This window comes from Cricetulus griseus, chromosome 3 (genome assembly GCF_003668045.3).
Source record: "Cricetulus griseus strain 17A/GY chromosome 3, alternate assembly CriGri-PICRH-1.0, whole genome shotgun sequence".
Taxonomy (NCBI): domain Eukaryota; kingdom Metazoa; phylum Chordata; class Mammalia; order Rodentia; family Cricetidae; genus Cricetulus; species Cricetulus griseus.
The window spans coordinates 158,984,771-159,008,275 of record NC_048596.1 but is presented as its reverse complement, the minus strand read 5'-3'; the positions used below and the strand labels follow the sequence as shown (position 1 = coordinate 159,008,275).

General features: G+C 43.8%; 1 protein-coding gene across 1 annotated transcript in view; it reads right to left on the bottom strand.

The window, feature by feature from the left end:
* The window catches only part of Mgat4d (MGAT4 family member D), a 37,762-nt gene extending 17,943 nt beyond the window's left edge, over positions 1-19,819 (bottom strand). The window contains exons 1-6 of the mRNA XM_027406150.2: positions 19,700-19,819; positions 18,703-18,749; positions 18,550-18,662; positions 3,815-3,973; positions 2,660-2,797; positions 485-618 (exon numbers count right to left, since the gene is read on the bottom strand). Of these exons, the coding sequence (XP_027261951.2) occupies positions 485-618; positions 2,660-2,797; positions 3,815-3,973; positions 18,550-18,662; positions 18,703-18,749; positions 19,700-19,819 (711 nt within the window). The remainder of the gene's footprint in view (positions 1-484; positions 619-2,659; positions 2,798-3,814; positions 3,974-18,549; positions 18,663-18,702; positions 18,750-19,699) is intronic.
* Between the last annotated feature and the right edge of the window lie 3,686 nt (positions 19,820-23,505).

The following is a 23,505-nucleotide window of genomic DNA, read 5'->3' as shown; positions in this document are numbered from 1 at the left end:
GTTGTCCAGGTTATAAATAATGCTAGAACAATTCTTTGAAATCCCCCAGGCCTAGGAAGGAACCTTCAATGAACCATATTTACCAGAACTTAATAATGCATATACCAACCCTTTATTGAGCTAGGCAGATTTTATCACTACAGTAACAGTTATAATAATCTATTTGAAATTTACAATTACAATTAAAATTTTGAATTTATAATTGAATAGAATAATGTCTGTATTTTGCCCAATGTAAGCATCCTTTGTTAAATGCAATTCGGTTTTAACAGTCTTAGGGCTCTTACATAAGATACATATTTACATACATAGCTCTTTTCAGTGGTGCCCAATATGTGCTAAATATTTCACCTAGACTCTCAGGAGTATCTGCAGGATGCTTCCTTTAAGTGAAAAAACCAAAATCATGATGGAATAGTGGCTGTTGTTGAGGGGGTTTGGAGGTTACAGAGAGGGATGAGGGAACCTCGTTTCCCATACATACATCAGCTACAGAGACAATCACCACGGAGTCCTTCTCTTCTTCAGGTGTCATCCTGGACAGAATGGATGTCAGCGTCTGCTTCAGGTAGCTGTGTTGCCTTCTGTCAATGGTGGTGATTCCCAGTGCGAAAGAAACTACAAACAGGGGCACAAACATGGAGCAAGCATGCTTTACCATCAGACCATGCCATCCCTGCCAGTGAGCCTGTCTTGCTCATGCCAAAAAGAGTGTTTTGAGCCATACGACCAAAATACTACACAGGGTTACTCTGTGTCCTGGTTTTCATTTTCAGTTATTTGCAGTGGACTGTGAATCAGTGCACTAGACTCCAAAGTGTTCTTATGTTGGAGAATTTGGTTGTAGAGAAAATAAAATGAAACATTTTCCATTCGTTAATACAGCCTTTACCTATCTATCTCAGTATACATCATACCATAATGGCAGGTTCTGCCATCTTCTTCCTGCAGAGGGGCTGGAGTCCCAGGCTGGAAAGACACTCTGAAATATTGTCATTTGTGGAAACCATGAATGAAGTCATTTATGAATGGTTTGATGGAGTAAATATGTATCTCAAATGGCTTTAGGTAACTGTAACAAGTAAAGCTGGAGAATCACAGGCCCCACATGATCTAGATAAGAACTAAGCTTCTATGGGCATCTTGTTCACCCTAGTGTCCGGCTGTATAAATGCCACAGCTGTGGTTTCCCCAGTGTTTATATTTTTTTATATTTAGGTTAGGCTACCTTTAGCCTAATATCTTATAGTTCCTATGTATTTTTTCCTGTTGCCTTTCAACTTCTACTGTAAACTATAGTTTGCACACACCCACATACACAAACACACAAACACACACACTCACACTTAAAATGCTCTGAAGGGGAATCCTGATGGAGTTAGTGATATTTACAATGTGAGCTTAAAACCCCCTTTAGTGTCTCCCAGCCTCTGTTTCGTGGTCTAAGGAAAGGTAGATGGTAATTAGCCTCACTGCACTGGGGACTAAGCAAAGTATGGAAAACACAAGTTTAGCTTGGGAAACACAGTGAGAATTTAGTAGAAGAACAATGTTTGGGAGCACCACTATCTCCACACTCCAGGCATGGGCAATGTCAGGAGCATGTGATGCTCACTTATTTCTGAGGAATAGCTTGTCCAGGGCCTGGCAAACCTCTTCTGTGAAGGGTCAGACAGCACAGACTTTTGGCTGTTGTGGCATGCTGTCTCTGCTGCAGCTACTTAACTCCACCATTGTAGTGCAAAAGCAGACATACATGAATGTGGCTCTGTCCCAGCAAAGCCTTATGTAGCATCTGGCAGCCTGGGAGACTGACCCTGGGTGACCCTGTCCCTGGAACAAATGGCACTTGTGTCAGACATTCTGAGATTTGACCCAGTGTCTCTGCTTCTAGCTGCAGGGCTGTGTTTTGGTTATATATGATGAGCCTGAACTCTTGCTTCAAAGCTGAGCTTAAACGGGTCCTCTTCTACATGGAATAGTGATGCATGGCTGTAACCCCAGTGCTCAGGAGGTAGAAACAAAGGCATTATGAGTTCAAGGTCGGCGCGGGTTACATAGTAAGACCCTATCTAAAAAGAAAAGACTTGAAACCACAAATAAATAAGTAACCATCCTTTCTTCCATCTTTTGCTGATATTGGTCATAAGAAGGTAGGAAGAATAGGATGATCACCACATAACAGCAGGCTTGTCCACACAAGGAAAACCTTTTGCTGGGCATTAGTAGATGCTTCGAGTGTACTGGACATATGTCAATTAATTTTCCAATCATCTGTAATGAAATTGAACTTAAATTCAAGTCACTAAATAGAATTGTTATTTTCTCCATTGGCTAGAAGTCTACATATTAGTATCTTAAAACTTCAAGCCCCAAAACTTGACCATGACATCTAGAGGGATTTCTTGAAGGAAGAGGAAGTTGGGAATCCCTAAGAAGGGGGAGGATGGACAGGGGAAGGTAGTGAGGGGGCAAATATGATCAAACAGAGATGATAAACACATGCATATACACATAATACACACAATGACACGCATATGCACACACATTATCTCACAATGAAGCCCATTAGTTTGTATGCTAACTTTAATTTTAAGATATAAATTCCCCCAAAGATCAAAATACTTGAACTTGGTTTTCTGGTTCTAACTGTTCTTACCGCCTGCTTTCCCTCTGCCAGTGGCTACATCCGGGTAAATTTTCCCCATTGTCCTTAGATATGGAAGGAAGAATTTTAAGTCTTCAAACCCGTTAGGAAGTATTTCCTTCCCACTCAATGTGTTCACTTTCCTCTCAACTGCAAGAGAAAGAGAGGAGGCCCCTGAGTTCACAGCAGTACGTCTTACATTTTTATTTGTGAGGCAGAGGTGTGTGTGTGGGGTGTTGCACACCCTAGCATGCACATGTGTGTGAGGTGCCTGCTGGGGCCTTAAAGTCCCCGAGCCGGAGTCACAGCTCCTCAGGCAGGTTCTGGGAACAGAGCTCTCTCTGGTGCTCTAGGAGGATGAGTGGCACATGAACTGCTGAGCCATCTCTCCAGCCCCATACAACTTTAAAAAAATAAGGGCCAGTGAATTCATCCACAAACTTAGTACTCGAGGAAACACATGCAAATTTTTGCTATCATAATTCTATATGGTATAGTTCAATGGTTATTGATGAGTATCTGTTTTTAAGCCAGTGTTCAATTTCAGCCCAGCACTGTGAGCTACACCAGAAACCAGCAGAACTGCCAGTCCTGGGCTGAGGAGCATGGATAAAAAGGGTTGTGATCCGGGCCCTTGCTACCTTGTTTGATGTCAACTTCATTAAAATTTATAACTTTATAACTTTTTGTAGCCCCTTAACATTCTGTAACTCTGTTCACACCACTCCTAAATAATCCCTTCTACAGTTTTGAAAATGATAAACAAAGTGCTGTTGACATTGATAGCCCCAGTGTAGTAGAGATGGTGAGGGGAGAGGCGATGGCCCTCAGATACAGGGTGATGAAGGAGAAGGGCTGCCTGTTGATTGACCAGACATATGCAAGAGAAGAGGGATGAGGGATGATGCCAGGGTTTCTGGCTGCTTCTACTGAATTGCTCATGGATGGTAGAACTTGGCGAAAATATGGAGACTTGCTGCCATGGTGGAGACGGGAAAAGTGCATCATCCATGCGTCTTGCCTGGGTGTTGCGTATCTCTCAAAAAAACACTGTGTTAGCTGGACTGTTTATTGGGGGGAAGAGACCTAGAATCAGAAGCACCTAAATCTAAACCTCGAAGTTTATGTAAACAGATGACCATTCACAAAAGCAAAAGCAGCACGCACCTAAGTTTCCTGATGTGTTTGCTGTCTGGGTAATTTCATACTTCACTTGATTCAAGACTTGCACTAGATTTTGATGATTATTTTCATGTTTGTTTTTTAAGCGTAGCATATTTTCCTTAAACCCCAAAATATGGTTTCTGCAATTAATTAGTTCATTGCCTGCAAAGGAAACAGAAATATCTAGTTTATGCATGTAGTGGGCAAAATGAAGTCTTCCAATAACAAAGGGTGGTATATAGCACTATACATGGGGTTTGTACATAGATGGCACTCTATATGGGGGCTGTGCACAGCCGTAAGTGAATATATATCATGATACACATATAGCATATATAGATGGCTAAAAGAACAAAATGTTATAAAACAGTCATATGTGAGAAATGATATTATCAATGATTATTTTTCCTTTTTACTTTGTGTTCTATGTTTTCTAAATTTTCCTTATTATGTGTAGGGAGCCGTCCCTGCATTCTCCATTACAAGATGGCGCCTGCATCCGGCAGGCACCGAATGTAAACAAGATTATTGCGCAGGCGCTGGGTAATTTTCCATTCCTTGATCTCTGCCTATTCCGTGGCGTCATATGGCCGGATGAGCTACAGCCAATCATAGGGTGACACGTCCCAGGCGGCGGCTGCCAGCCTTTATTAGGGGACGGGATTCTTGGCTCAGGGTCTCCGCTCTGGGAAGCTTATGCTCTCCTCTCAAGATGCATTAAAGCTTGTCTGCAGAAGGATCCGAGTGTCCCGTGTATGATTTCTTGCTGGCGAGGAATACAGAGCGGGCGCGGGACATATGGTGCCGAAACCCGGGAACATGTGAACATTTCCAGCACCTCGGAGACCCCTCTAACGAGGCGGATTCAGAACTGCAGGGTGGTAAATTCGGAGAGGTATGATTTTTCTGGACTTTGGCTTGGGAATGTTGCTATTGTGGGAGGTTAATATAGAGGCTTCTATGCTTTTACTAGGAGCTATTTTGACTTTTCTCACTGTTGTAGCAATCTTAAAGAAGTCCAGAATTACATATCAGAAACCGAATGTGGTGAGAGATGGGGCGCGCCTAACAATAAAATATAAGAAAAAAGGACCTCCCGGGATGTCTAGTGACAAGGGAGTGAATAATTTGTTAAGAGAAACAGCAATAAAAAAGGAAAAAAGACCTCCCGGGATGTCTAGTGACAAGGGAGTGTGTGTAAGAAGAGAAACTGCAACGAATAAGGAAAAAGGACCTCCCGGGGTGTCTAATGACATGGGAGTGAGTAATTTGTTAGATGATTCTGTAAATAAGTTTAAAGCTTTAAATCTTGATAGCTCTGATGACTCTAAAAGCTCAAGAGATAAAGTTTTAGAGGAAACAGCTCAGCTAGGTGAAAAAGAAACAAAAATGGAGGGAGAGAAAATAGGAGATAACCGGTCACACCCCGGTAAATTTAAGAGAAATAAAGACTTAAAACCTAGCCTCTGCCCTGCAACGAAACTGGAAGCCTTGGAGCTGAACAGCTCAGACTCTGAGATTTTAGACTCTAGCAAGGAAGCAGAGCTAGAGAAAGAAGCAGCACGATACCACCCCGATAGATATCGGCTGCCAAAAATGCCAGCGGGTGTGCTTCCATCAGCACCCCCACTATTTGGTACCGACTCCTTTTTACCATCAGAGGAGCGGAGAAAATTACAGATGGCTTTCCCAGTCTTTGATAGGGGAAAAGGCCGTGCATGTTATTCAACACTGCTTGGAGGCCTGGGATGCCTGGGGAAAGCCTCATATCCTAAAGATGCTCAAGTAATTTATGTATGCTTGTTTTAAAATGTTCTATTTCCTGGTACGGCCATTTTGTAGCTGGTCACATGACTGACGGTAGCCATTTTGCTAAAGTTAAAAAAAGGATACTTAGACCGCCATCTTAACTAAAGGTTACCGCATGGAAATCAGAGGTACCATCTTAGAAACAAGTTTTTCAGTTAAGATTTAAAATGTTAATGCTTCTATATATTACAGAAAGACCTTAAGGGAATTTAAATTTCTTTTTAAAACCAGTTTTCAAATGTTTAATTTTATTAATGTTTTTACTTAAAGAGCTTCAATTTAGAATTATTCTTAAGCAAAGCCTGACAATGTAAAGTTCTTGTTTTTATAAAAGATGCTAATCTATTATGTTGGTAGCACACACCTTTAAGCTCAGGGTGTTGGTGACACACGCCTTTAAGTTTTGGGCGTTGGCGGCATACGCCTTTAATCCCAGCACTCGGGAATAAGAGACAGATGGATCTTTATGAGTTCAAGGCATCACACACTTAAGTCTTATTTAATCAAACAAAAGGAGGGAATGGGAGCATCCTTACCCTCGGTGCCAAGAGTTGCAATATCCATGGCACTCTTTACCCTTAATTTTCTAAATATTGATGCTCAGGGCCATACTGCGGCCAAGTGCCACATCTCAGAACCTGAAAGGCCAAAGGAAATGGTAAAATGGAAAGATGTCTTAACTGGTCTTTGGAGAGGCCCGGATCCTATTCTCATAAGATCCAGGGGAGCGATATGTGTTTTTCCACAGGATGAAGAGAATCCCCTGTGGATCCCGGAAAGACTCACCCGAAGAGCCCCTTTGGACCCTCAAAAGTCGGAACTCCACCCTCTCCCCGGGAGTTGAGAGCCGCTATTATCCAGATTAACTCCTGTCCTTGACGGAGGGACTATCATCATAGATAGCTTCAGCTGTCTCCTATTTTAAGGAAATGGGTGGAGGTGGGATTGTTTGGTGCAGCCGTTTGCTGCGGATTGATGTTGCTTCTCTGGCTGGTCTGTAGGCTCAGGGCTCAAACTAAGAGAGACAAGGTGGTTATCGCCCAAGCGCTTGTAGCTTTGGAACAAGGGGCTTCCACTGATATTTGGATAACTATGCTTAAGCAATAGGCCGCTGGCCAGACAGCTCTTGCACACCCGGAGCCTAGGCTCATTGCACAGGGTAGAGTGCCTGGCTTGAGCAGCCCATGAGGGATGTCGAGCAAGGCATCGCACAGAGAGTTGCCCAATATGCAGGCTTCTCTGGGAGGCATGTTGTCCTGCATAAGGGTTGCCTGCCCTAGTCTCCCTTTCCCAGAAAAACGGCAGAGGACAGGTCGAGAGCGCTTCGGGTCAAGCTAACAGCCTGATGGCGACTCTTGTACACAGTCTTAATATTTGATTGGGAAGGTACAACCTCTGCCTCTATCCCTCAACATATGGGTGACCTATTTGCTTGTAAAAATATAAAGCCTTATCATTAATTAATAAAAAAGGGGGATCTGTAGGGAGCCGTCCCTGCATTCTCCATTACAAGATGGCGCCTGCATCCGGCAGGCACCGAATGTAAACAAGATTATTGCGCAGGCGCTGGGTAATTTTCCATTCCTTGATCTCTGCCTATTCCGTGGCGTCATATGGCCGGATGAGCTACAGCCAATCATAGGGTGACACGTCCCAGGCGGCGGCTGCCAGCCTTTATTAGGGGACGGGATTCTTGGCTCAGGGTCTCCGCTCTGGGAAGCTTATGCTCTCCTCTCAAGATGCATTAAAGCTTGTCTGCAGAAGGATCCGAGTGTCCCGTGTATGATTTCTTGCTGGCGAGGAATACAGAGCGGGCGCGGGACAATTATGTATATATTCAATTTGTAATTACAGAGAAAACTCATTGACCTTCCTGTAAATGGATGCTTAAGAATTTGTCTGTGGAAAAATGAACAGAGAGCTAAGAATGCTGCTGAGTGGGGCTTGCCTAGCATGCCCTGGGTTTGCTTCCCATGGCTTGCTCAGCCTGCTTTCTTATAGAGCCCTGGACCACCAGCCCAGGGATGACTCCATCCACAGTGGGCTGGGCCTTCCCCCATCAATAACTAATTAAGAAAATTCTCTGAAGCCAGATCTTATGCAGGCATTTCCCTAACTGAGGTTCCCTTCTCTCAAATGACTTTAGCTCATGTCAAGTTGATATAAAACTATTCAGTACACTAGAAGTCAATCAGATGTTGTTAGGTGGTCTAGAGTCAGCCCTGGCTCTCTGTGAGGAGATGGAGGTGAACAAAGTGCTGTGGATTCAGAAGATAAGAGAAGGGGAAATACGACAGGAAGTATGGACAGCCCTCTCCGGAAATTTTTCCTTAAGAGAAAGTTTTAGAAACTAGTGTGTATGTGTGTGTGCGTGTGACTTTGTTTTTTGCTTTTCTTTAAGGGGGGGGCGGCACCAGCCTTTGTGTGCTGATGGATCTGACCCAGGAAAGATGAGGCAGTGTCAAAGCCTGTGAAAATAGACAAGAGGCTTAAGACCTCGTATCCAAGTGAAGACGTTGCTCTTGACAGTTGCAACTATTGCAGCAGGACAAAACATAGGTGAGCAGGCACTTAGCCTGGCATATGGACTTTCTGTTAGTGATTGGGCATTTGGAAGCTGCCCCCCAGACAAGGTTTCTCTGTGTAGCAGCTCTGACTGTCCTGGAACTCACTCTAGGCTGACTTCGAACTCACAGAGACCTGCCTGCCTCTGCCTCCCAAGTGCTGAGTTTAGAGGCATGCACCACCACAAAGCTAGAAGCTCTCTTTTTAATGTGTGTATTTCTCAGTGAAATAGCAAGCCTGCTATGGTCTGAGAATGAAGGTCCTGGAGTCTAGAAGAGAATGAAGGAAAAATAATTTTCTAAAAAGATAGAAAGGTGATATGATCTTGAAGAAACAATGGCTGTGCTAGTGAGCTTTTATTATCAACTGGATACACCCTAAAGCTGTCTGAAAAAGAGATGGCCTAGGTCAGATGGACATGTGGGTATGTCTTCAGGAAATTGTTTTGATTACTAATTGATGCAGGAGGAGCCCTGCTCACTGTGGGCAGAATCATTACCTGGCTGGGTAAGAAAGCTAGGTGACCCGGCCAGCAAGCGGCACCCTCCATGATTCCTGCTGAGTCCCTTGATGGAAGCAATTCTGCATGGAATAGGAAGTCAGCTGCCTCCAGCTTCCCACCTGACTTCTTTTGTTTTTTCAATAATATACTATAACCCAAAACTGAAACATGCCTTTCCTCCTGCAAGTTGCTTTTGGCAAGAGCCCTTTAACACAGCAACAGAGAGCAAGCCAGAACAAGGTCAGATTCATGAAGCTGAGGTGTCTTTATAGTGGTTTGTTTTCTTTCTGTCATTTCCAGTCACCAGGTACAGATTCTGGGAAAGGAAGAGATGGATGTCATCAAGGCAGAGATTCTATGTGAACAGGCATGTGCTCTTTCTAGACCTCACACTTAAAGACAGGGACCAAGGCTTTCCCTTCCTCTTCGTATCTGTCCCTCTGTTCTGTCGTCAGCATGGCTGACTCACACTAGGTCAGGCAGGTGAAGACGGTGCCCTGGAGTAAGAGCACATCGATTTGGAAGGAATACAGAGCAGAGCCGCTGGTGAAGTTATCTCATGTAAGACATCATTTTACATCATTCTCAACATTAACACGTCCACATGTGTCCAGGTACATGATAGACCAAGCAGCTTCCAACCATAGCTTGCTTGTTACCATTGATAGATGTTAGTAGGGAGTGATTCACAGCTGAAAAAAATCTTATAGGCACACAGAAGAACAAATATTAATTGTAATTCTATTTTAAAAACCTCATGATGCAGAGGCAGGGGGATCTTTGTGATGTGAGTCCAGCTAGCCTGGTCTACAAAGTGAGTTCTGGGCCAGTCAGGGCTGTGCACTGAGGCCCTGTCTCAAACAACCACCACAGAGTGCTTACTTAATACCTTATATTATATGCGCCAAGACTTTTGCCAACTTCCGTTTCTCATTTTACCACATAAATATCAAGTAAATAATTCAATGGGAGGCTTGTTTTATATCAGAAAATGTGGATTTCTGTGATAAACAATCCCCTCTTTTTTTCCCTTTCTTTCTTCTTAAGGCCAACATGATGACTCAGCAAACAGAGAGTTTTCTAAACGTGAGCTTAAGAACAAGATGTTTGGGGTATGAGTTTATTGAATTGCGGGTCTCTGAAACAGTGACTTCCCTCTCTCACACAGATGCATGAATGAAGCAAATGGATTTACCACATAAGAAGCAATTTTAGTGATTCTTGATATGAATTGTGCTTTAATCAAAAGAAATGAACTGCCCAGTCTTCATTTCATGGATACTGTCTGAGGTGTGCCCTCAGTATACACTGTGTGTGATCAGGGTTCTCTGGGGAACTCTCTGCCAAATGAACATGTGTTGGAGTTGCCACATTGTGGGTGATGCAATCTGCCTGGGAGTCCCCTAAGGACCAATTTGGTACACATGAAAAGAGTGTTCTCTGGAGAGCACTCCTCATAGAAACAGACACACAGAAGTGTTCAATGATATAACTGACAGACGGCCCTGCTTCTTGTGTGACCTCTGTGATGAGTCAAGGTACCCGACTATAGTAAGAAGCTCACAGTGCTAACCCATTCACCCAGGCAGTGAGTAGGGACAATGTGATACAGAATCAATGTGGGAAGTTTGAGTTTAACAGTGATTATAAACATTGGTCTACTGAGCATCATTGTGGAGCTGTGAGAACAAAACCCATTTTATATATAGAAAAGACCAAAGTGACTTTTATTTTTGATGCAGATTCTCTCTACATAGCCATAGCTGTCCTAGAACTCTACAGACCAGGCTGGCCTTGAACCTTTAACCCACAGAGATTTTCCTGCCTCTGTTTTCCCAGTGCTTGGATTAAAGCTGTGCACCACTATGCCTGGCTGGTGACACATATCTATTAAAAATAAGCAAATAAACAAAAATCAAGAGGCTGGCAGGATGGCAGGAAGGACACTTGCCACCGAGCCTGAGTTCAATCCATGGCAGAAGAAGAGAACTGAACCCCAAAAGTTTCCTCTGACTTCCACACCTGCACCATGTCTCCCCAATAAATAGATGAATGGAAAAAATTAATATAAGGCACCAGGGCTGGAACTATAGTTCAGTGATAGATTCCTTACCTAGAAAAAATACTGCCAAAAAATAATTTAAAAAATGTAAAAGGCTACATTTTTGTAGGATATGGTCCTAAGTATCATTGATTCTCGCTTTTCATGACAGAGCTATGAATTGCTCTCAGATTTTTTTTTTATAAAAGGATAAAACTAAGTGTGGGAGCATACAGTGAGCACCCAAGGATGTTGTGGGCTATTTGTACACTGTGTGAAGAGGTAGTACTGTGATTGGTGTAATAAAATGTTGAATGGTCAATAGCTAGGTAGGAGGTATAAGGCGGGACTTCCAAGCAGAGAGAGAACTCTGGGAAGGAAGATGGAGTTGCCAGCCAGATATGGGCAGAAAACAGGAGGTACAAGATGGAAGAGAGGTAACGCTATGAGACAGAATGTAGATTAGTATAAATGAGTTAATTAAGTTATAAGAGCTAGTTGAGACAAGCTTAAGGCCAAGTTTTCATTAATAATAAGTTTCCATGTCATCATTTATGAGCTGGTGGCCCAAAGAAAAATCTGACTACATTATGAGGCAAGAGGAGTGTGAGATTCAGACAAGCCTGGGCTACCTAGCAGACTGTCTCAAAAAAGGGAAAGAAAGCGAGGAATCCACATCTGTATGTTTAAATTTTCTCATAACTGCATTTTAAAAGAGAAAAAGAAATAAGTGAAAGTAATTTTACATTTTAATTAATCCATTAATTATATCTAGATGATATTTCATTTGGAAGATAATCAGTGGGGTATCTTTCTTTTTCAGTGAGGTCTAAGCTCTGTGTGTGTGTGTGTGTGTGTGTGTGTGTGTGTGTGTGTGTGTGAGAGAGAGAGAGAGAGAGAGAGAGAGAGAGAGAGAGAGAGAGAGAGACTCCTTTCCCTCACAGCATCATTATTCAGATGCTGAAGATGAGTTATCAACAGAAACACTTTCACACCCAAACAGGAAATCTAGCCTAGAGATGGTTCACACCACTCAGACAGTAAATGTAAACTGAAACTACTGAAAGCTAAAGGACAAGTGGGGTCTCAGTCTCACAGGTCACATTTCATGGCCATGAGACAGCGGTGTCAGGCAGCGTGAGCCTCAGTCATCAGTTGTGTGCTCATCGGAGTAGATGTCTCTTGGACCTTCCACCCCAGACTCACTGAGTTAGAAAGGGCATTTTAGTAAGACTGCCAGCCGATGGTCACCTTAAGACCTGGGAAGACCTGTCACAGGCCCCTGCCATAATTTTACCTTTATTATCATAGAAGCTTTAGTGCCTTGGGTTGTACTGTTTGCCTCTTGATTGGGCCCTCAACTCCAGTTCATCAGTCTGCCAACAGGTCCTAGAGGGTTACTGAGTAAGTCTAAACTGTCTGCCTTGGTTTACAAGGTCCAACACAATGACCTGACTCCACCTGAAGTCATTCATCCATGGAATGACAAAAGGCATTGGTGGTACCTTGTGCTACTCATGGGACAAAGTACAGCAAAATAATCCCGGATAAGTTTATTTTCTATTCTGTATAATTTGACAATCTTTTTAAAAATTAAATTATTTATTTTACATCCCAACCACAGTTTCCCTCCCTCCTCTCCTCCTGCTCCCTCCCTCCTACCTCCCCTTTATCCCCCTCCACCCACTCATTCTCTGTTTCTCTTCAGAAAGGGGCAGGCCTCCCATGGGTGTCAAGTTACAGTAAGATGAAACACCTCCCCTTGTATTAAAGCTGGGTAATGCAACCCAGTATGAGGAATAGGGTCCCAAAAGTCAGCCAAAGTGTTAGGGACAGACATGCTCCTACTGTTAGGAGACCCACAAGTAGACCAAGCTACACAACTATCACATATATGTAGAGGGTCTATGTTGGTCCCATGCAGGCTCTCTGGTTGTTGGTTCAGATTCTGTGAGCACCTATTAGCCCATGTTAGTTGTTTCTGTGGGTTCCCTTGTGATGTCCTTGACCCCTCTGGCTCCTATAATCACTCTTCCCTCTCTTTAGCAGGATACCCCAAACTCAGCCTAATGTTTGGCTCTGGGTCTCTGTATCTGTTTCCATCAGTCACTGGATGAAGGCTCTTTGATGACAATTGGGGTTGTCACCAATCTGATTACAGGATAGTCTGTTCAGGCTACCTATCCACTACTGCTGGGAGTCTTAGCTGGGATCATCTTTGTAGATTCATGGGAGTTTCCCTTGCATCAGTTTCCCTTACCTGATCCTGAAATGCCTGTCCCCACCTGTCATCTCTTTCCATATTCTCTCCCTTTATCCATCTCCACCCCACCCCCAAACATCCCCTCCTTTCCACTCAGGATATCTCTTCTATTTCTCCTTCCCAGGGAGATCCAAGTTTTCCCGGTTGAGCCCCTTACTTTACAACTAATATTCACTTATGAGTGAGTACATATCATGTTTGTCTGTCTGGGTCTGGGTTACCTCACTCAGGATGATTTTTTTCTAGTTCCACCCATTTGCCTTCAAATTTCCTGATGTCATTGCCTTTGACGGCTGAGTAGTACTCCATTGTGTAAATGTACCACATTTTTTGTATTCATTCTTCAGTCGAGAGGCATCTAGGTTGTTTCCAGTTTCTGGCTATTACAAATAACACTGCTATGAATATAGTTGAGCAAGTGTCATTGTGGTATGATTGAGCATCCTTTGCATATATGCCTAAGAGTGGTTTAGCTGGGTCTGAGGTAGATTGATTCCTGGTTTTCTGAGAAACAGTTATATTAGTGTTCTCTAGAGTCAAAGAGCTATGGAATGAATCTATCTATCTATCTATCTATCTATCTATCTATCTATCTATCTATCTATCTATCCATCCATCCATCCATCCATCCATCCATCTATCCATCTATCTCAGCTCCAGTGCCAGTGAAAGATGTATGTGCTGACAAGGTGAGGGCAAACAGGTGAAAAGAACAAGCCCTTCCTCGCTTGTCCTTATACTGCTCCCAGCAGAAGGCGTGGTCCAGAATAAAGGTGTGTCTTCCAGCCTCAAGGTCTGCATTAAAGGCATATTGTCTTCTTGCCTCAAGATCCAGATCACGTGTACCCTTTGTTTCTGGATTATAGATCATTCCAGATCGTTGACAACCAACAATAGCCATCACAACCGCCATACTGATTTCCACAGCGGGTATACAAGTTGACACCCCCACCAGCAGTGGAGGAGTGTTCCACTTTCTCTACATCCTCTCCATCAGAAGATGCCATTGGTGTTTTTGATCTTGGCCATTCTGACAGGTTAAGATGGAATCTCAGAGTTATTTTGATTTTGATTTTCCTGATGGATAAGGATGCTGAACATTTCTTTAAGTGTTTCTCTGCCATTTGAGATTCTGCTGTTGAGAATTCTGTTTAGGTCTGTACCTTATTTTTTAATTAGATTATTTGGCTTTTTTGATGTCTAGTTTCTTGAGTTCTTTATTTTGGAGACCAGTAGTACTTCTCTGTCAGATGTGGGGTTGATGAAGATATTTTTTCCCATTCTTAGGGCTGCCATTTTGCCCTATTGACAATGTTCTTTGCCTTACAGAAACTTCTCAGTTTCATGAGGTCCCATTTACTAATTGTTGATCTTAGTGCCTGTGCTACTGGTGTTATGTTCAGGAAGTTGTCTCCTGTGACAATCAATGCATTCAAGGCTACTTCCCCCTTTCTCTTCTATCATGTTCAGTGTAACTGGATTTGTGTTGAGGTTTTGATCTACTTGGATTTGAGTTTTGTGCAGGGCTGTAGATGTGGATCTATTTGCATTCTTCTATAAGCTGACATCCAGTTATGCTTAAGCTGGCAATCTTAGTAAACTGATTATATTTGTTAAAATGAAGTCATCCCTAAAGCACCTGAGGATCAGAGAGAGAGGTGATAAACTCTGGGAAGGGGTCTGGGAATCCAGGTAAGAAGGATTTTAGGGCTAAAGAGATATTTAAAAACTTGAAGATGTGCAAAATTTTCTTATATGGCAATAGGCAAGGGAAGACATTTAGACTAAGAAAAATGTTGTCCACGGATGGTGCCAAACAATCTGACGTTTTTAGATGGAAGTAACTTACTGAGGGGATTAAGGGACCAAATGGCTCATTGTTGAAGAATTGACAGCATGTTCTCAACTTGTTCATTCATTTGTAGTCAAATGCTGTTCCAAAAATAGAATAGCTGAGGTTTTAATAGGTGAAACTAAAAAGGGACAGCATGTTTCTGATTGTCCCTTCCACTTTACCTGGCAATGTTAAATTACACTAAAGTCAGATCTCTTAAATTCCCCATGAGTGGCTCTTTATCCAGACAGGATAAAGAGTACATATGAGAGCTCAATGGATAGTAAGAATGAACAGGGCTGGAGAGATGGCTCAGAGGTTAAGAGCACTGGCTGCTTTTCCAAAGGCCCTGAGTTCAATTCCCATGATGGCTCACAACCATCCAAATGAGATCTGGTTCCCTCTTCTGGTCTTCAGGGACACAAGCAGACAGAACACTGTATACATAATTGAATACATAATAAATAAATAAATCTTAAAAGAAAGTGAACACCCACTACCTAAATCATAGGCATGCTGCAAGTGTTCCCAGATCACCTGTCCCTTTTTTCCAACACTGTTAGAAGCTGACTTACTTTAAGATTTAGGTATTATTAAGTAAAAAGATGTGCATTCTTCTACATTTGCTTATTTTGCTTGTTATGCTCCTCAAACATCTTGTGTGTGTGTGTGTGTGTGTGTGCATGTGCGTGTGTGCACATCTGTGTGTGTATGTCTGTGTGTGCGTGTGTGTGTGTATGTCTGTGTGTGTGTGTGTGTGTGTGTGTGTGTGTGTGCGCGCGCGCATGTGCGTGTGTGCACATCTGTGTGTGTGTATGTCTGTGTGTGTGTGTGTGTGTGTGTGTGTGTGTGTGTGTGTGTGTTTGTGTGTGCATGTGCTGCCCATAGATGCACATGTGCATACATGAGCATGGCCCAGCTTGTGTGCAGGTAAAGGACAACTCATGGGAGTAGGCTCTCTCCTTCTACTATACAGTTTCTGGTTGCTGAAATCAGGTCAGCAAAGCCCATTTACCTACTGAGCCAGCCTCCATTTATGCTTTTGAGATTCATCCCCACAAATGGGTCAAACTGTACTTCATAATGTTCACTGCTGTAAACTATTTCACTGATCAGAGTGCATCATAACATACTTTCACATTGTTGAAGACTGCTTATAGGGATCTCATGTATCAAGAACATTTTATTTCGTCTCTAATAAATGTATTCGAGTACTCTTCTGGAATATATTGGATGCTAGCATCTCATTTAAACTACTAAACAACCTGCATATGTATGTGTGACATCTCCCCCCCCTCTCAGTGGGGGAGGGAGAGACACCGAGACATTAGCCCATGAGAATAGAAGTTAACATATACCACTGGTCCTGATGTATGCCAGCTGGCCCTGGAGGAACCAGAGTGGAGCAACTGTGAAGATGAGTGAGGTGTTGGTGCGTCACTGAAGTGCCTGAACAGAGGCTTTCCCAAGGAAAGTTTGTATAAATTCAAAAATTCCAAGTCCTTGCCAAATGACCAGTTTCCTAAGTAAAAACCAAAGAGGCAGGGATGGAAAGATAGCACAGTGTTTAACAGTCTTTGCTGTTCTTCCAGAGACTTGGTTTTGATTTCCAACCCCTACATCAGATGGCTTACAACCACTTAGAATTTCAGCTCCAGGGCATCTGAAACCTTTTTCTGGCCTTCTCAGGAACCCTACACAAGGCATACATGTACTAAGACACATAATTAAATAAGTCTTTAAGAAATCAAAATTCTGTGCAATGGAGGAAGTTCCATGGCTGCTGGAGGGTCCCATGTTCAATAAACATTTATGTTCCATTTTCTTGCTAATACTGATGCAGCTCTATCAGCTCTCCCTGGCCTCGGGTCGGTGGGTGTGTTTTCTCCTATAGTTCTCCCAGCATTTCTGTCTTTTAAGGGTGCTTCTTGTGAATATCATGAAGTTGTCTTATACCCACTCACAAAGCATTTCAACTTCAATTTGGAGCATTCACTATAATTGCTGATCCAGTTTCATGCTATTTTACTATGATTTTAGTGGTTAGGCTACAGACTTCAACATGAACCCTTGAGAAGTCTAGTATGAATTCTTATATTTTCACTATCCTAGTGCTGAAGTTGACTACAACCTTCACCTTTACCAGTGTGGGATGCAATGGCCATTCCACACTGTTGCCCTGCAAGTATTATATCTTCTAAATTCCAGCAGGCATTCCCTGAGTACTTCCCTCTCCCACTTGGACATGGGAGTTCTTCTCCCCAGATGGGCTCCATAGTGGCAATAACGATGTAAAAGTTTGTCGTAATTCCAGGAGTCCAGACGCTGGGATTTAATGTACTCTCCTGTTTGTCTAAGTATGGAGGGGGAACTTCCCCCTCCAAAGAGAGCCCAGGAGAAATACAATATGGTGCTCTAGGGCCAGTCTTTTCTCCCCCAGTTCAGCCTGAGGCACACTTCTCTAAAAATTGCAAACCACTGGGCCAGATGAAGAGGAACAGGAATGGAGACATCTGCAAAGCAGCTTGCCAGGCAGTCACGCTGAGAGGTATAGATCTCCAGGTAGCTGTGGCCCGATACAATATTGCAGCAAGACCCCAAAGCAGCCACAAGTAACCTCACAAAGAGCCAACACTGGATGTTGGCCACAGAAGCATCATCCAGAGAAACCAAACCACCTGAGACCCCCTCCCCCAGTCCTCCCGGTGCTTAGCAAGCAAGGAAGCACCGGAAATGTGCAGGTGGTATTTGCCAAAGGTGGCACAGTGTGCCTCCCCATCAGAGGTCTTCTGCAAGGTGACCTCTTCCTCCAGGCGCCCAGTGATGTCTCTACAAGGACAGCATGACTAGAGCCCGTCCTGTCCCAGCCAACATCTGAGCTTGTGCTGCAGTCCTACACTTTAGCTATAGATGTTGTTGTTTTCCCCATAAGCACTGTGGAAACTCCACAGAAAGGGATGATTTCTGTCGCTACCACTGTCGTTGATCTAGTGCTTACAACAAAACAGCTACCGACACGTTCACTCATTTACCCAATCCTTTTTTTCAAAAAATATTTGGCATGTTTGCTCTGTGCCATACACTTTTTTTCCTGGAAACTAGGTTCACATCAGGGGACAAAACAGACAAGTATCTTCATCTTCACTGGGCTTAAATAGCTTCAAACAAATCAATCAGTACCACGAACTTACAGAAAAACAAAAATACTATCTGCCCATAAAATTATTTATTTACTGCGCCTATGTAACCCTGGCTGGCCTCGAACTCAGAGATCTGCCTGCTTCTGCCTCCCGAGTGATGGAATCAAATGGCAGCTAATTTTTAAAGGGAGAAAGGACTAGGTTCTAGATCTGGCAGTCTTCCTGCAAGTGCTTACAAATTTTCACCGATAATATTTAATCCTATCGGAAAAAGAGGAAAGGTGCTGGCGCTCTTGCGATGTCTGGAATAGATCTGGAAGAAGGAAGAGCAGGAGAGGAGAGGAGCCTCTTTGGAGCGACCCCGCCAGCATAAGTCCAGAGGGCCGGATTCATCAGCACATGTGCCACGGTGGCTCCGAGGTCCCGTTACAGCCCAACCGCCAGGGGACGTGGGATTGTGCGCTCTATGGGGTGGGGGGAGTGGGGGTGGTGGCAAGAGTCCGCCAAGGTGTCCCTCCTTGGGTCTTACAGCCGCGACATCGGGGTGGGGCTCCCGAGTGAGGCAGGATGGTCCCTGGACTTACTTGTTTGGTTCATTTTGGAGATGCAGAAACAGGAAAAGCAAAACAGCAGGACCGCAACGAAGGCGAAGAGCAGGTTCACGTTCTTGGCCTTCAACGTGGCGGCGGCGTCACGGCGGGTGGAGGCGACCGGCATCGCGGCAGGCTGGGGGCAGCACCCAAGGCTGGCGGAGCAAGGCGCCTGCGTCCCTGACCCCGCGCGCCTGCGCCCCAACCCATATGGGCAGTGGATAGGGTCCCCAGCCCTTTCGCCCGGTCAGATCGCGGTCCCTTCTTTAGTGCACTTTAAAACCCTCTGGCAAAGGCTGAGGGGTGGCTAAACATGAGAAATTGTGGGCAAGCCCAGGGCTGCCTGGTCCTGACTAGATACCACCGATTTAGCGGATTTTCTTCTTCTTCTTCTTCTTCTTCTTCTTCTTCTTCTTCTTCTTCTTCTTCTTCTTCTTCTTCTTCTTCTTCTTCTTCTTCTTCTTCTTTTCCTAAGAGTATTCATCAAATTTTGATTCCAAGGTGAGAAACACATGGCACATCGCCAGGTCCCTTCATCTGTATTTCTGATTTGGCCTTTTCCACTCTGAACTCTCTTGGAGACTCGCGGGCAGTGTTTGTGTGATAAGCAATTTCTTTTCTGCAAGCGAACTCCGGTTTCTGGCCCCCTTGAGAGCTTAAAGAGATTTGGATACCCACCTGCTTGAGACTGTCATACTGAATGCTAACGGCAGGGAGTTGTGATTAGCGAGATCCTGAGATGAAGGCAAACACTTCACCTCTCTGCTTTTCAAGCCCCTCTGTTTCCAAGGCGTTTGCTAAGCTCTCTTGGCACCCATAAGGCAAGCAAACCCTGCTAGGTCAGGCACAAACTTGCCAGGCTACGAAGCGATGGAGAACAGCCATACTATAGAGAGCTGAGAAAAGGAAGACATCGCAGAAGGGCATCGCAACAGCTTCGTGTGCTCATTGGAGCATCAACGAATCTGTTTTTGCAGCGTTTCTGCTCGGATGTCTCACCTCAGTGAGACAAGCATCTCCCTCGAGCTCTGCATCTACGGAGCCCCATCAGTTTTATCAAATGGCATTAGACTAATCGGACTCACGGATTTTACACCCCATCATTTATAAAATGTCTATGATCCTTAGAAACTTCTTTCTATACCCGTGTTTCTGTTGTTATCGCCCCGACACCCACGTTGTGGCGGTGACATCCAAACTGGTCCCACCATAGCAACACTCTACCGCCCACACTTCTTCCACAGATGGTTTTTCTGCCCGTCATGCCGGCTTGAGCAGCTTCCCTCTGCCGGGGTGATAAAGCTCAGGCAGGCTCTTCAACTGATAACCAACCAGAAAATGAGAATTGCTGTAAACGCAACACAGAGCAGTATTGCTAGCGTCCAGTTTACCGCAGGTTACCCAGTTTTCTCCGCCAGGAACTTTTTAAGCACAAATATTCCAATGGCTGCCACCAGGTGGCAGTATTATGCTTCAACCGAAATAAAACAAACAAAAACCCCTAAACAAACGAACAAACAAACAAACAAAAAAAACCCCCAAACCCCAAACCAAACGTATTTGAAGGGTCCTGGTTACAGAAAATTCCGAAACTCTTTGACTACGCTGGAACCCCTAGGTACCTATACACCCTTGGATCACAGTTCGTATGTATTTTCATAGATGGTCAAACAGACTCTTGGTGTGTTTTCTTCCTTTCCATTGGCAGAGCCCTTGAAAGGAGTGTGTTTTATTATTGTTTACAGACTATTTCTGGTGGTCCAAAATTACTTTTAGGTTCATGGTATTTAGCCAAAGTTGTCACTACAACTACCAAATCCTTCCAAAGGGCAAATCACCACAATGCCTTCATCAACATGATAAACACACTTGATTTTTATAGTAACCATGTTTAGATACAGACTTTATCGCTGTGATGAAATCGAAAAGACCAGATATCCTTGGGGAAAGGCCACAAACTCACATTTGTGTAGCCAACCTTGCTAACTTTTATCAGGGAGCTAGAGTTAGTCTGATTTATCACTCAAATACAGCCTGTTCAGTTTGCTGGACTGCCTGTTCAGCTTACAACAGTCACTTTCTTAAACCATGATAGTCAAGAGTTATCTGCAAGAGCCACTCTCTTTTTTGGGCTACTTAGGGTCAACAGAAAATACAATCGGAGACTGGGATTTCGATTCCATTGTTTGACAGGAAAGATGAGATTTCCTGTGTTCTCCAGGAATTTGGCGATGCCTGATATTCACTGTAAGGGAGCACTGGAGCACATCTCAGGGTTTTCATTTTGACGGTCTCTTTGAAACTACATGAAGGGCACTTCTCTGTTTCATGAAGGCATTTGACTTTAAGATGTATGACAAGGGCCTGAACCATGCCCATTCTAATTTTTCAACAGGTAAAATCAAAAGCTAGATTTTTTTTTTTTTACTTCTTTCTTTGCATTGTCATAGTGATTTGGTGCTATGCATTGTACCTTTGTCATAGCCTAAACTTCTATCTTTACACCTTAATGTTGCCCTTTTTCTGTCTTGCTGGGATGTGAGCATGTTTTCCACCATTATTATGGCCCATTCAATAACTGCAAACCATTTCCTACCATCCTAGCCACTGGCCATATCCTATGCTCACACAAGTCAAATGATGTCTTGGTTACTTTACAGTACATATTACATTGACAAAAAAACTGGCCACAAAAACGTAAAAGACAAAGGCTTCTTACAGCTTATAGTTCCAAGGGGAGGCAGACCATCTTGGTGGAGAAGGCATGGTGGCAGGAACATGAGGCTGGTTGATTACATTACATGGGCAGTCAGGAAGCAAGACCAAGAAGTTTGGTTGTCCTATAAAACCTCAAGGTCTACCCTGGGACATACTTCTTTCAGCCATGCTCCATACCCACCAAAGGTTACACACCCTTCCCAAGTATCGCCATTGGCTGAGACCAAGTGGACAAAACCACGAGCCTGTGGGGGACATGCCACACTCAAGCCACAACACTCCTCCAAATGCATTCACCTGTAAGACATGTTAGAATCGCTGGGGCTGGAGGCCTGTCTCAGAAGTTAAAAACAATTGCTGCTTTTGCAGAGGACCTGGGTTTGAGTTCCAACACATACATAGTGGCACACAACTGTCTGTAACTCCAATTCCATGGGATCTGATGCCCTCTCTTGGCCTCTATAGACACCAGACACATAAGCAGTGCACAAACAGACAAGCAGGCAGAAGACCAATAGACAAAATAAAGATTGTAAAGAAAATGTAAAAATCCTTACCTGTGCTAAAGAGTAGACCCTCCATGCTCTGAATTCTTCATCTGTGTCTTCCAAAGTGTAGACAGGAAACACTTGGGGAAAATGACACTTGAACAATATAGGCTTTTCTCTTATCTCTGCTAAAATAACACAATATAAGCATTTGCATTCTTCTGGGAACAATGAGATATGTAGAAGTCACTTGTGGTGCAGTACTGTAAGTTAGCAGGTGGCAGATGTCTGTAGATCACACTTTATTATTTTACACCAAAGGCTCGAGTGTCTGTGGACTTTGGCATTAGATGACTCCTAAGGAAGATCCCCATAAAGACTCAGGGATGACATTTTCGCCCTGGGACAAAGTTTTCTGCATCCTGAGTTTGTACACGAAGGGACAGTACTGTTTAATTTGGTTCCTCTGTGAACCAAATGCTTGAGCTGGAACAAGTAGATGATAGTAGCCATGTCCCACTGTTCTCACCATCCAGCAGTCTCTCAAATCAACGGGTGTATGGTTTTTTAATCTTAAGAAATAGATTAAAATTATAATCCAAGGCTGGAAAGGTGACCCAGTGAGTGCTTGCCATGTCAGCATGGCTACCTGAGTTTATACCCCCAGCAACTATGTAAAAATTAAAAATCCTGCTGGATCATCATGCGCCCATAGTCCTAGAGCTTGGGAGGGGAAGATATGAAGATTCCTATAGCATGCTGGCCAGCCAGGCTATCTAAACGGCTGAGTTCTATGTTTGGTTAGAGATCCGGTCTCAAAAATTAAGGTGGAAGAGCAACTGAGGAAGATAGCCTGGTGTCAACATCTGATACACGCGCGTGTACACACACACACACACACACACACACACACACACACACACACACACACAGAGTAACCAGACTTCATCATGATGTAGCTTTTGGCTTTCTTTTAGATATCTGATAAGTTTAAAGGAGAGACCTAGAGAGCAGGTGAAGAAGATCCCATTTTCATCTGGAAGTCATAATCCTGTCTTAGGACTTCAATCTTCTTAGCTGGTCCTACACACACACACACACACACACACACAGAGAGAGAGAGAGAGAGAGAGAGAGAGAGAGAGAGAGAGAGAGAGAGAGAGAGAGAGAGAGAGAGAGAGAGAGAGAAACTGCTGCAAAAAGAAACAAAAACCTGGCCAGAGAAAATCCCTTGGTGAAAGGAAACTGACAGCCAGTGCCTGATCAGGGACACAGTTGGCCTGCAAAGATCCAGGGGCAACCAGAGGCAGACAGAAATTTCTTTAGTCTCCCCAACTCTACACAGAGAGCCTGTGAACTTTTGGTGGGCTCTAGGTTCTTCCCCTATCCTATTCCTTTGACAGTTCTTTCTTGATTGATCCTAATTTTTCACCTTCTGGGCATATACCCATTTTCAAGATTTGACACTCAGGGCCTGGTTGGTAACCTATAAATCTGGATGTTCAGAGGCTGCAGAAACAGAGCCACCTTATGCAGGAGCCTACAGAAGAGAAAGAAAGCTGCCTCCAATACTCCCTGGGGATGGATTCACTGCAGGTTCAGCTCCTAAGGCTTATCTTCTGCCCAGGGAAAGGAGCTCACTTGAGCTGCATCCAAGATGTGACCAGAGCTGCAAGTAGAGGGACTCAGGGCTCCAAGACTACGTGATCTGGCTACAGAAGGGAATTATGCCTGCAGCTGCTTC